General features: G+C 28.4%; 1 protein-coding gene across 1 annotated transcript in view; it reads left to right on the top strand.

The window, feature by feature from the left end:
• Positions 1 to 12,301, top strand: part of LOC132940311 (rap guanine nucleotide exchange factor 4) — a 211,006-nt gene that overhangs the window by 105,979 nt on the left and 92,726 nt on the right. Inside the window, exon 3 of the mRNA XM_061007832.1 lies at positions 6,297 to 6,403. Within this exon, the coding sequence (XP_060863815.1) occupies positions 6,297 to 6,403 (107 nt within the window). The remainder of the gene's footprint in view (positions 1 to 6,296; positions 6,404 to 12,301) is intronic.

Here is a 12,301-nt window from a genome sequence, read left to right as displayed (position 1 = left end):
GATCGTTGTTTTGTTTTATATCTGTGTAAATTATACTCCATTTAAAAATAAATAAAATAAATCTTTGGTCCAAATGTTAAGCCCCGGATGGTAAGGTGCAATTCATAGTGTTTTGAAGCTTTAAAAACTAAAGTGCCATCAAATCCGATAAGAAGAAGTATTATACGAGGTCTATTATTGAAAACAATAGCCTGGGTGATCTTAATGTCCTAGGGCTTTATAATTCCTCGTATTTCGAGTGTTTGGCACTCGTAGCTGAGTCAAGCTGAGCCGGTGATGCTGATTACCCTCTTCATACCAAAAAAAGAACTACTTTGGGGGCTTCTAATGCGGAAAACTTTGCGTTACAATTCGTTGAAATGAGGTAAAAGTATAAGACCACAAAAGACCCAGATAATTGTATGTTATCTTACAATACACTAAATCATGAGCTGTTCAGAGTTTTTAAATATAATTTTATTACCTTCCTATATTATCTTTAATTATAATATTAAGATATAATATATGTTTACATACTTTAGACTTAATCATATAATTATACGAGGATAATTTATTATTGTGTTCAAGTTCCGTGACGTAATTACGTGTTTAAATATAATACTTCTTTTATTTTTATGAAATTATTAGTAAACATTTCGTATTGATTAGCTGCCGCAAATATTATGATATAATATTATGTAACGAATAGTACCATCGAGTATGAATAAATATTATTCAGTAAATATTTAAAATATAACACGAAAACGTATTCACCTTCATAGTAATATATTATGTTGTTGTTATTTGTTTCGAACAAATAAAACGCTTTCTCTGAAATAGGCTAACAAGAGTTTACAAATATACAGTATAGCAGTAATAGCAGTTGTACAAGTTATTCATAATTTTGATTTATATTTTAATAGAACTATGCTATGGTGACTCTTATGAGTATAATATAATACATTACATAATAATAGTATAGCAAATTTGATATGATTGGAGAGTCTTGTGGTTACAAAAAAATAAGCCAGAATCAATATTATTTATTACTACGAATAATACAGACATAAAAAAATTTGCATTTAACAAAAGTGTCATTGGTGACGAAAACAAATTCGATATACTAAGGATAAAAAATATTTCCATGTTAAATAAGTTAATTTATTGGTAACACGGGATGGACCTACTACACTCCAATGTACCGAAATTGCCTACACATCACGCCGGCCAACTGTTTGAAAATAATAATAATATTTATTCTTCAACCAACCCCACGGTCGCGGCACGAGTTAGGCAAAGGAAAATATTGTGCAATATATCCCATACAGTTTTCCCATTTAAACCGTGTATGTTTTCTTGTTTTTTACGTGATTCGATTACTATGACAGACCACTGACTCTATTTATTTCAAACATCCATGTCAGAAATATTGTGCAGATTACACTTTCGTAAAAATTGAAAACCAAAGTGGAGTTGTGAAGCAAAGTGTGTCAACTTTTACGCGTGAAAATTTAATAAACAATCTCGATGGCTGGGTTTCATGAACACGGGGCTGCCGACTATTCCGTATTTCCGCAATTCTCCAACAAATGGGTCGTGGGCAGGCGAGTGCAAAATATGTCCCGCGCGGCGGCTTTCTTATTCTTCGAGAGTTGGTCTCTTGTGCAGTCATGATGTTATGCACATGTGCGTGACAACTAAAATATAGGTTAGGTTAGGCTACATTTATCGGTACAATATGTGTGGTTTGTCGAACGTAATATCTAGTCGAATGTGGATATCACAAAAAAAACAACACACACACACGATAGAGTTATTGAAAAAAATAATCTTTCACAGTTGGTACTATAAATTAGTTGTGACGTCAGATTGTACTCAATTTAATATACCAAAAATATTAGATACTCATTACTGCAATATTATTTACTCGGGTGAAACATTTTTCACAAAATATTAAAAAACGTCATATTATGTCAGATATTATAACCTCTACATTTTATATCCCTGTAAAACGTTCTAGCCAAATTAATAATAATAATTACAGTATTGAGTGCAAGTAAGATATTATGATACAACAATTTTATAGTGCTAAAAAGAGTTTTTTACTTAGCATTTTTTACACGGAAGCACGTGGAGGTTTTTTTGTAATAATATTATTAAAACATGTCGCCAACATAAAAATAAATTATTACTGTTTATATACGAAAAACTTAGAAACTATAGACCGGTTTAGATTTCACGTTTTACACTGTCTTAACCGGTGACTATTTTGGTAGTTTTTTCAAGTAAAATATTTAATACCCCCTCAAAAAAAAAAAAATGTATACAAATCCATTCATAATTCATTATATAATAATATGAATCATATAATATCTATTATATAATCTTAATTATGCAATGTAAAATATAAACTTTTCATTTTAAATTTGTTACATAATTTTAAATTCTTACTTAGAAATTTGAATTCACAATATTATAAATGACTAAAACAATCGATACTTTTTAGCATTACAATAATTATAGTTAACATAACAATGTTATAATATTATTATTTTATATTTTTGTTCGAATGACAATGCCTATAATGATAAAAAGGTTTCTGGTTTGTTTTCAGAGTTATCTGGTTTGTATGTTATATTTCTGAAACAGCACACTGTATTTATTTTAGAACGCAAACAATTACGAGTTTAGCATGCACAATGAGCTTTAGGTTTCATTTGAACAAGAATATTACAATTTTATATAAACATATTATTTTTTATTCTACGAATACTACATAATATGATATTTTGTATTAACTATAAATACCACTACGTCCTAATCCACAATTATGTCGTGAGTAATAAGCTTCACTGAAGAAAATGTATCGAGATTGAGACACTAGATTAAAAATTATGTATTAATAATGAATGATAATAATAATACAAAAATATAAGATATTGTCCTTGGCATACAAAATGCAATTGAAAGTTTAAGTTTTAAGTTTGAAATATACGTATTGTAAGTTGTTAGCCTTAATTTTTTTTCATAATATTGTGAAATTTAAGTTTAATTTTTTTGATTATTATTTTAAATGTCATTCAGGATTTAATTTAGTTTTTATTATTATTACTATTTATTTTTAATTAATTAATATTAAAATTCTATACTGTAGTAATTTGAGATAAGCTCGAGTTTGGTCTGAAAATCCAAGAATAGCATGCGTGATCCTGACGCATTTTATGATATGAGTTGGGCCTATTTCATTTTATTTTGGAAAACTCAAGTTGGGATAGTCAAGCATATTACTGTTACGCAGGGCTCAGAAGACACCATGTAGAGGTTGATTAGAAAGTCTCCCAAAAACGTGTATCTGATGTATAAAATATTTAAATTATTATTAAATTTTTTTTTCATTATATTTAAATTGATTTGTAGGTTGTTTAATTATTTTAGCTAATATTTGGATTATTTTTCCTTATTTTTTTTTTCACAAATAAAAAATTCTAACAGCTATTCTGGCTTAAAAAATGTAAACCAATAAGATACTTAAGAAAGTAATTTCAGTCTAATTTACCCTAAGAGTAATCGATTCAATAAATTCAAAGGCTGCAACGTGTTATGACTGGAGGCCCAATTCAAGTAGTAAAAAATAACTACACGTTCCCAACATATGTTTAATTTAAAAGATAACATTTTTTTGGACTCAACTCGAGATTTTCTGTAATTTGCGATAAATATATTTACGATGCATTTTTATTGTGATTAACTGTAGTGCGGTAAATTATTTACAATGAAATGACGGGACACCCGATTTGTGATTTCCACTTCCAAGTAAAGATTTATGTATCATAATATTACAGTCATGTAATATACCTATCAAGTTCAAATCGATGATATTTCATTGCATTAAAAAAAAATAATGTTTTCTGTGATTTACCCAAAAACTGTCAAAATGTTAAGGACAGTTGACTTTCTATATTAAATACTTGCATATATGATAATTATAACATATTAATAAGTATACATATTTTTCCCGTTATTCTATGGGTAAGTATCAAAAATCACTACAATAATCGAAAAATAACTGTACATAAATAATACCATATTATCAGTTTGGAGATCTGCTATTATAAATGTCGCAAGACAAAAGAAAACAGACCGTTGTTAGACCAATATTCAACTGTTCGCTTCTCAGAATCACAAAGTGTATTTGTTTGATTTAATTTAGGGGTAATTAAGTTTGTTGTTTGTTTGTATGTAAATTTGATTTCTTTATATAATATAGGTATATAAAAACCATTGTTTTTAATGTTTATATCATTAGAATGGTTTTATATAAATTACTTTCTTCAGCTATAGAAATCATAGTCGACTGAGCATTTCCTCAACCGCATTATAAATGTTAATTTTAAAACACATTGAATAAGATTTTATTTAAATTTTTTTTTTTTTATGTCATTAGTACAATTTTATATTACATAACACAATTATTTTCAATTAACTTAGTTTAATTTTCCGTGGCAAATAATTTAATGACATTAGATATTAAGTGGCATACAGATTTGTCATAGTTTGTCAAATAGTTCGATATTTCTGTGTAAGTACATCGAAAAAATCTGTATATTATGATGGTGTCTATAAAGCAAATTATGATAAAGTAAAAGCTCGTTTTCTTATTTGTGCTGTTACATCTAACAATATTACCTTGATTTCCGTGAGTTGTACTCACGAAATCTTTATCCAAAAAACCTATATTTTCTCAATCCTGTATAGATAATAAAAACAAATTGTGTAACCGGCATGCAGCTAACCGTATATAACGTTACAATACACGTAGGTTGTTTTTTTTTAATTAAAATGTTGTACATTCCAAATTCTCTGGTAGGTGCACAAAGCTATCGATATAAAAATGCGTAACGTGTCTTTAAAGTGTTATTGTTATGGTAAAAATGAAATTGAACCTAAAACCATTTCGTTAGATAAATCGTGGGTATAAGCTATTACAATATTGGTTTCGAGCAAAGAGGAGTTATTGATTTTACGATGGTATTTTTTTTCGTGCCAAATACGTTCTGAGGTAGTAAATGCGTTCCAAATATTTCAAATGGCACATATTGCGAGTGATTGGAAATTGGATGCAGTAAAGTGTTCTCAAAGCGTGTCAAAATTTCGGAATTTCCAGTGTGCCTGAAATATTTAATACATCCTCTTTTTAGAAATAAATAATCAATCTATACCAACAACGACTATCACTTGATGAATTTATTACAACATTTCTACATAATATATTTCAAGCAAAAAATCCACTTTCGGGTAACCAACGTGAAAAACCCGCCATGCCCACAAGGTAAAAAAAGTTTCGACATTTAAGTAAACATACGATTCAAAGAAGAATACAATAATACTTTATGTCCTTATAATAGATGGCCATTACTTATTATAAACACTGATAAATATAATATTATAATACGACGTAAGGATCGTTTTTAGATTTGATATGTCAACAACTCGTGCACGCTGACCTCTATTCTATGTGCAAAGCACTCTCCACAAGTAAAGTGCGTCTGGGCGTGTTGCTATATAATATATTACATACGTATGGCAATTACTTAGGTACTTTGTGTGTACATATATACACCGCAATAATAATAATAATAATAATACGCTAGTCGCGATTTCAAAGGATTTCTACGTCCTTTCCTCGGTTTTCACTTAATATGAATGTAGGTACTCAAAGTTTGTATTTAAAATATTCTCTTCTTACATTATAATATGTATATAATTGTCTATTTATTATTTATAAATAAGGTGGTTATTTTAACGCAAAACATATTTTATCACAAAGTCAATTTTTTTTCTAACGTTCGAAGTGAGAAGTCTTTCTTCACATCTATGCGGTTCAAACCTATATAGGTAGACGAGATACAATAATAAACTATTGATTCAGCATATATATAATTATTAGTTAATTATATGATTATACTTATTTCATCAAAATAACCTTATATAAACAACACCCCGATAAACGAAAACATTTTAAGTTATCGATTTTTATAATAAATTAGCTTGGTTTTATAATACTATAATAGTACTGACGTATCTATTTTTAATTTTATATTTTCTAAATACCTATTAGTTGCCCAAAAATAGAGTTAAATTAATAGATGCTGTATAATATAATATTATTAACTGGTTAATAACTAAGTATTAAGTAATAATCTGTGCGTAGTTTAACACTTTACTTTACGAAGTTTATTATTTCCTGTTCTTCCAATTATTAACTAAACTAAAAGTGTTATTTTATTTTATAAAGATTTTAATTTTTCTTATTGCAGTGTACAGACAAGGGGAAATCGGGTCAAGTTGGTACGCCGTATTAGGTGGAAGTTTAGAAGCAAGACTTACGCACACCACTCAAACTTCATCAACTAACACCGACAAGGTTAGTCCAAAACAAAAATCATTATTGAAATTGTTTAAAAAAAATTTAATATTATACTAATTAGAAATGTATTGAGGACATAGTAATATTTATATAAATAAGACTTCATGAATGCCATAAGTGACTTATTTAATATTATATTCGCATAATATTTACTCCAGAGTAAGAATAATTTTCGAGGGGTGATCTAACAGTATAGTATTTATGTATAGAATATGGTATATGCATAATAAAGATTCGAATGATTTGGAGAGATTTCTTTACTCTAACGAAACTGTAAACGATCAAATTTCAAATTTTTTATGTGGTGGAAGGCGTCGACTAAATTCAAGTTAACAGTATACATATTGTAAATGTAATGTATATGTGATTATACTTTGGGGGTAAAAAATAATGTATTGTGCATAAATATAATGGCAATAATAATATGAATACATATTTATTCGTCTTTCGTGTTCGTTAAACCCTGGTCCAATGATCCGCAATTAGTGTCGACTTGTCGTTCACCATTTTAAGGTACGTTTGGGAGCTGTCTCAATTATTAGGACAATTTAAAGATGGAAAAATGTTTCATTGTTAGAATCCCACGCTCGCGCATTCACAGTTGGAACAAAACGTTCTTCTCTAAGTATATTTTATTTTTTTCAAAGCTGCCTTGCTGTCCTGTTTTTAGTCGATTTAGTATTTTTTATTAATTCCAGTTTTATCTCGTTTGTTTGCCAGCCCATTCTTTATATCCCAATATGGGAGTTGAGTATTTTTTGTTTCCATTTTTTTGCCCATTCGTTTTACAGAAGTCTTTGTAATAGTTTGATATTTGAATGAAAGCTTTTTTGAATTTTAGAGGCAATTGTGGAAGTTCTTTTCCATATAAAATGTGGCTAGAGGTTGTTTACTTGTTTGTGCACACGACATGACGTCCAGACTATGATAAAAATCTCATCGTATATCTGGTGGGGCTATGTCCAAGAAAATTTATATTTTCATCTATATGTGTGGGTGTAAAACACTCTGTTATCATTCTACATAATATCTAGTTCAGAGTAATTTTCACTTAATTGACATTGCTGGACCTTGACAACGCGGGGGTGGCGTATTCCGTTGTTGAATACAAAATAGCATAGTGCTAGTTCTGAAGTTCTTATTGTATTTGAAAGTGATTTTTATGAGGTTACTATTAGATCCCTAACTATTCCTTGTACGTACATTATGTTCCATTTTTTTTTTACATAAGTCTGTCTTTAAAGACAAGTTGAGGTGTTGTAAGACAACTATAGGTATTTTGATTTTTCTGAGTTTTCTCGGTGCCTTTTAATTTTACATTTATATAATATATTTATTTATATGTATTTATTTATATTGCATTGCTTCTTTGTTTTGCAGATAAAATGTACATACCTGTGTTCCCATTGGGTTGGGTTTTAGTCAGTATTATTCTCATAATAGGTTGACATTTCTTACTCGCCTTCTCGGCATGAATGCGGGATTTAGTGTTATCATTATTCGGTGTTTTCAAATATTTTGTTTTGAGCAGTGATACAATAGATCATTGGTATAGAGAAATCACTTAGTTTCTGATATTTCAGGTTGATCATTGGTGTATATATTGAAAAATTAAGGGATTAATACATTCATGCAGACGAGCTTATTTCTTGTATTATAATCCAACGAATTTTTCTTCCCTGCGTGTTCGTTGTTGATACAATTTGATACACTTTAAATCCGACATGAGCGGATGACATTGATACCATATACGTATAATAATCCCATTTAAAACCACAACAATATATATTGTTGTTAATAATAACTTATTATTATAGAACTATCACGGACATCGATGATAACGTGCGTTTCTCGTCAGTTTTGGATAAAATAACTCCATCACAAATCGATGAATATGTTTATGAACATTACATCTATAATGGATTTATACTACTAACTACTAAATTACTAAATGAATTCGTCCGTATTGGTATAGTACTAGATTGTCATCATAATAATACTTCCGTCCGTTAAATAAATAATTGTCAGTATATTTTCAGCCAGCAGTTACGACTTACAACTCAATCAGTTTTATGTACTTAACAATCTCACGAAATCCTATGTACTGTTTATATTATTATGTCTCTGCTGAATATAATTAATATACTTTAAACGATCAACACAAGAGCGCCTTGCCCTGGTCAGGTATGGTGGACTAATATTTACTATCAGAGATTAGACGACAGTTTATCGCAATAGCACTCTCACTTAAAACCACTGCTCAAACGAGATAATAACATTGCGCGTGCACGCAAGCATGATTACTGTTATTTCGTTAATTATTATATCGATTTTGATTTGTACAACCTATACACTTACTATGAAATGTACACTACTTGTGTCTTTTACCTATACCATTTCGTGGGTAATTTACGGTCAGGCAAGTTTCATGACCATAAATGGTATAGACTAGTTAACTAAAGTAAACACATGTATGTATTTACAATATTGTAACAAATGTAAAGTGTTAAATCTATATTATTTTTGCTTAAAACATATACCATGAAACCCAGTAAAATATATTATAATATCATTTTTCTTAATACTTCATTCAAGATATAATATCATTATATGTTAAATAAGAAAACAAATATAATTTTAAATTTTCACAAGTCTTTTCAAATGTCAGAAAAAATATCAAAACATACGACTAAAAGTATTTCGATTACCTGGAAAAACTAAATACATTTATTTATTCTTTATTCGAAAGTCACAATGTTTCAAAAATATACATTTTAAGTTTTAACACAATTTCACAATGTATATAACGTTTAAAAAAATTGAAAACTACAATAATGGTTTTCTGAAACATTTTTATTTTGTTTTACAACTTTCGTAATCGCAGCCATTGAATTATGTATCATACAATATATTGTATATAGAATACACTCTGTCTCACCTTATTTGTTCTCATACACGCCGGCCCACTTGCTAGGTAATTATTTCCTCATCTCGTGACCTGATTTAAAAAAAAAAAAACGTGAAAAACAATTTGAATCCTTAACGGAAATGTATGAGTAATAACTTTTAAAATGTTTGTAACATAAAAATAATTAACTTTATCAATTTTTCATCTCCAATATCTGCACGCTTGTGAGTTTAGACGAATCATAAGACATTATAAATTGTACTAAAACCGTAGATCCCTAATAAACTAATGATATTTTAAAACTATATATCAAGTATATTAAATACAAAAAAATGTTTTGGCGGTCATAAATACGGTATAGATACGTTATTATATTAGGTTTATATTATAATATCGGTACAAAAACCATTTATAAAATATATAAATGTTATACCCAGGACAATCAATTATGTCTCAAACGTAGGACTACACGTAGGTACAGATCCACAGACGGTGATAGACATCTGAAAACTATAAATATTAGACACTCAACAATGTAGAATGTACGACATTTGTCATCGTAACACAAGCGTCATCAAATCAATCCGGATGTCGAGTCCCTTGAATTTATGTCATGTGTATTTTGAGCCTTTATATTTCATATTATTTTCCGCACTAGTTTATTATATTTTCACAAATGAGATCATTGTTTGTTTTTCTACGACTTCATTATAAAACCACCTTACATATATTATAAATTTAAATATAACCACCGTAATCTGAAAAGCCATGGCGCAAAGTCAACACAGCCCGTCTTCGGAGACACGCCACGTTTGACATATCCATCAAAACAGTCATGACGACCATTTTTACTGAAATCAATTGGCACCCGGCCGCTTTCGATTTTTCCAGCGGTCTTAAGATGAAATATTAAATGTCCATCCAATTATATGATATGATATCATATATTAGATACGTAAATGATTTAAAATACCATTAGTGGTGGGAGGGGAGCAAAATTTAAAAATACTTGACGCATAATATTACCCTGCGTTTTAGAGCTAGCAAAACAAATCCTGCATTGTAATAGTATACTTATAGTCATCACCATTCGTCATAATGAAATTTAGTTTATATCGAAAAATGCATTTGTGTATGACGTATTCAAGTTTACTTTACAGAATATATTTTATAACATTTGAACAGTTACATGATTATAACATTATTTATTTGAAAATTGTTCATTTTTTCATGAAATATAGGTTTAAAAAATAGTTAAGAGCCGTTACGGGGAATCTTAATAGTAACCAACTCCGCATTCTTTAAAATTCTTTCTACCATTTGCTGAGGTCTGTATTTTTATTATGTACCTATAATATACCCAATGTTTTGCATATAAAGCCATTATCTATAGATATATCCTTTTATTTCCTCTATCCATAGGTCTAAAACTGTTGTCACTTCGGATGTTTGTGATGAACTAATTGTTATCTTCAGAAAGTTTTTCGTTGACTCAATTGAAATACCCACTGTGGTGGATACAAGGGAGGTGGTGTGAAGGGGTGTTCGAACTTACCTGTTTACACCTGTAAAGTCTTGAAGGAGAATGACGACGATGACGATTTAATAATAATAGCGTATCTTAAATAACTAATAACTATAAAGTTTTAATATTCAGGTATGGGTGCAAAATTTTTATAAATTGTAATCATTTTTATTTTACCTAAAACCAGACATGAGAATAAAAAAGCTTGCATAATGGGTCAGTAAATGTAAACTACTTAAATACTTTATGAATGCATTTGTATTTGTATTAAATACATATTGTAAAGTATATTAAAATAATTATAAATTACTTTTTCAATCGAGTATTTTAATATCTATTGAAAATACTTATAAAAAGTATTTTTAACAAGTACCTATCCATGTTATATACAATTCTTAGAGGCATATTCTCTGTCTACTTTTATAATTTATCATCTATATATAATATATTATATATACTTTAATAATCAATAGAAAATAGAGTGAAAGCCCAAAGGTTGGTACTTATAATAGTTTATAACAATAATATAAAGCGAAAAATAAATATTATGTTACAATTTCTTAATACATGACTTAAATTAGTTTATCATAATGGCTTCTAATGTTTGGTTTACTGTTAATAACACGTTATTACATTGTCACCGGAAAAATATTAATTACAGGGTTAGTCCAATGCAAGTGGGAGTATAAGCGTCATTAAAAGTTTTGACACTAATTTCTAACGGTAACCAGCAATTCGCTTTATATTTTAAGACTACATCAGTTTTGATTACAATATGCGTTCGTTAAAATCGTTAAAACGTGCAATAAAACATAATGAAAATATATTTAATAAATTAATAATTATATAGAGCATTATTATACATAACTACATAAGTATCGTTTTTAATTTACCGCGTATTTTTAGTATCTAATTTAATTTAATTTTTACTGACGCAATTATTATTATTATTATAGACAATGAAAATAAATGTTCTAGATTAGTTTTTAGTAGGTATTCATCAGGTACAAAAATTACATTTAAAAATAATGGATGTTATACAACAGCTTGTGTAAAACAGTTGAGTTTAATGTAAAATTATCATTATTTTCCTTATTTTAACTAAATGTTAATTATTTTTACTGCCGTACCTACTATTTCTATACTAAACTTAATTTGCCATTATAAACATTTTAAATATTTAATAAACATCTATTAATTATGCGTCCATTTTGTAATCTTTATAGTTTTTAGTAAGAATTAATTTACTTGCTGAAAGTCCTTGTATTATATTTATTATTTGTAAGATAATAATCAGACTGCGAAAACACTATTCTACTCTAAACTGAATTTTCAAAAATAGTATGTTTATTTTTTTTGAGTTAATCCACAGGTTTACCTCAATCTGACACCGTTCAAGAATACTAATTAATATGTAAGATTTAATCGGTTTTTAATTTTAAATTTTAAATTACCTAGTAAT

Source organism: Metopolophium dirhodum, chromosome 3 (assembly GCF_019925205.1).
Source record: "Metopolophium dirhodum isolate CAU chromosome 3, ASM1992520v1, whole genome shotgun sequence".
Taxonomy (NCBI): domain Eukaryota; kingdom Metazoa; phylum Arthropoda; class Insecta; order Hemiptera; family Aphididae; genus Metopolophium; species Metopolophium dirhodum.
This window is presented reverse-complemented; position numbering and strand designations above follow the sequence as displayed.